At 47.1% G+C, this 881-nt stretch overlaps 2 protein-coding genes across 2 annotated transcripts in view; one reads left to right on the top strand and one right to left on the bottom strand.

Moving 5' to 3' along the window:
- Positions 1-881, top strand: part of LOC119584981 (solute carrier family 12 member 8-like) — a 19171-nt gene that overhangs the window by 6397 nt on the left and 11893 nt on the right. The gene's annotated exons all lie outside the window — the stretch shown is intronic.
- Positions 1-881, bottom strand: part of LOC119584980 — a gene marked incomplete at its 3' end in the record, with an annotated part of 8440 nt that overhangs the window by 189 nt on the left and 7370 nt on the right. Inside the window, 1 exon segment of the mRNA XM_037933588.1 lies at positions 2-241. Coding sequence (XP_037789516.1) covers positions 115-241 — 127 coding nt within the window.

Here is an 881-nt window from a genome sequence, read left to right as displayed (position 1 = left end):
TTCTTGTATCACGCGTTATTGCCAAGTATCGTTATGCAAGATTGATATAAACATCATTATTATTATTATTGCTCAAAACTGACCAAGAACGCCTGTTGAAAGGACCCCCGAGTGTCAGCAGGAGCCACAGCTGGTGATGGTAATCCTCTCTGACGGAGCGAAGTCTCCTTTAAGACTCATCTGAGAGAGCCTCGCGACCACGTCCATCCCCGCCTCCACCTGCGCCACCACCCGTCCTGACCTGCAGAAGGAACACCCACCGTCAGCTACCTGTGCGAGGTGTCTGCGTGTATGCCATCGTCAACTTCTAGTTTTTTATGGCAGTTCCTGTTCCTGAGTTTATCATACTAGTGCTCCCGGCTTACTGGATACGTCTGTTCCTTTTCCCAGTCCCATCCCCGTCCCGGATTTAGAATCAGATGCCCAGTCTCCAATTCGTAGACTTATTATTACTCCCAGGCCATGGTTATATATTTTTCCCTATATGCCCATTCTTACACTCAAAATTCTTGTTCCCAGTTCCTACCTCATATGCTAATTATCATTCCTAATTCTCATCTCCTATGGCAACGTTCACCCCCACATCGAATGCCAAACGTATATATCCAATATACATTCTTATGCCAGTCATTGCTCCCAATTCCCCATCTCATTTCACATACCAATCCTCACTCCCACTTCGTATGGTAAGCCCCACTCCTAATACCCAACCCCAGCCCTTATGCCGTGCGCCAGTTCCAACTCCCACTTCTACCTCTTATGCAAATTGCCACTCTTATCTCGTGCGCTAACTCTTACTTGCACCTCGTATATCAATCCCCACGCCCACCTCGTATGCCAATTCCCACTTCGTGTATCCATTCCCATTTCTTATCTCCATT

This window comes from Penaeus monodon, chromosome 19 (genome assembly GCF_015228065.2).
Source record: "Penaeus monodon isolate SGIC_2016 chromosome 19, NSTDA_Pmon_1, whole genome shotgun sequence".
Lineage (NCBI taxonomy): Eukaryota > Metazoa > Arthropoda > Malacostraca > Decapoda > Penaeidae > Penaeus > Penaeus monodon.
Note: the sequence above shows the minus strand (reverse complement) of the source record. Positions and strands in the feature narration are given on the sequence as shown.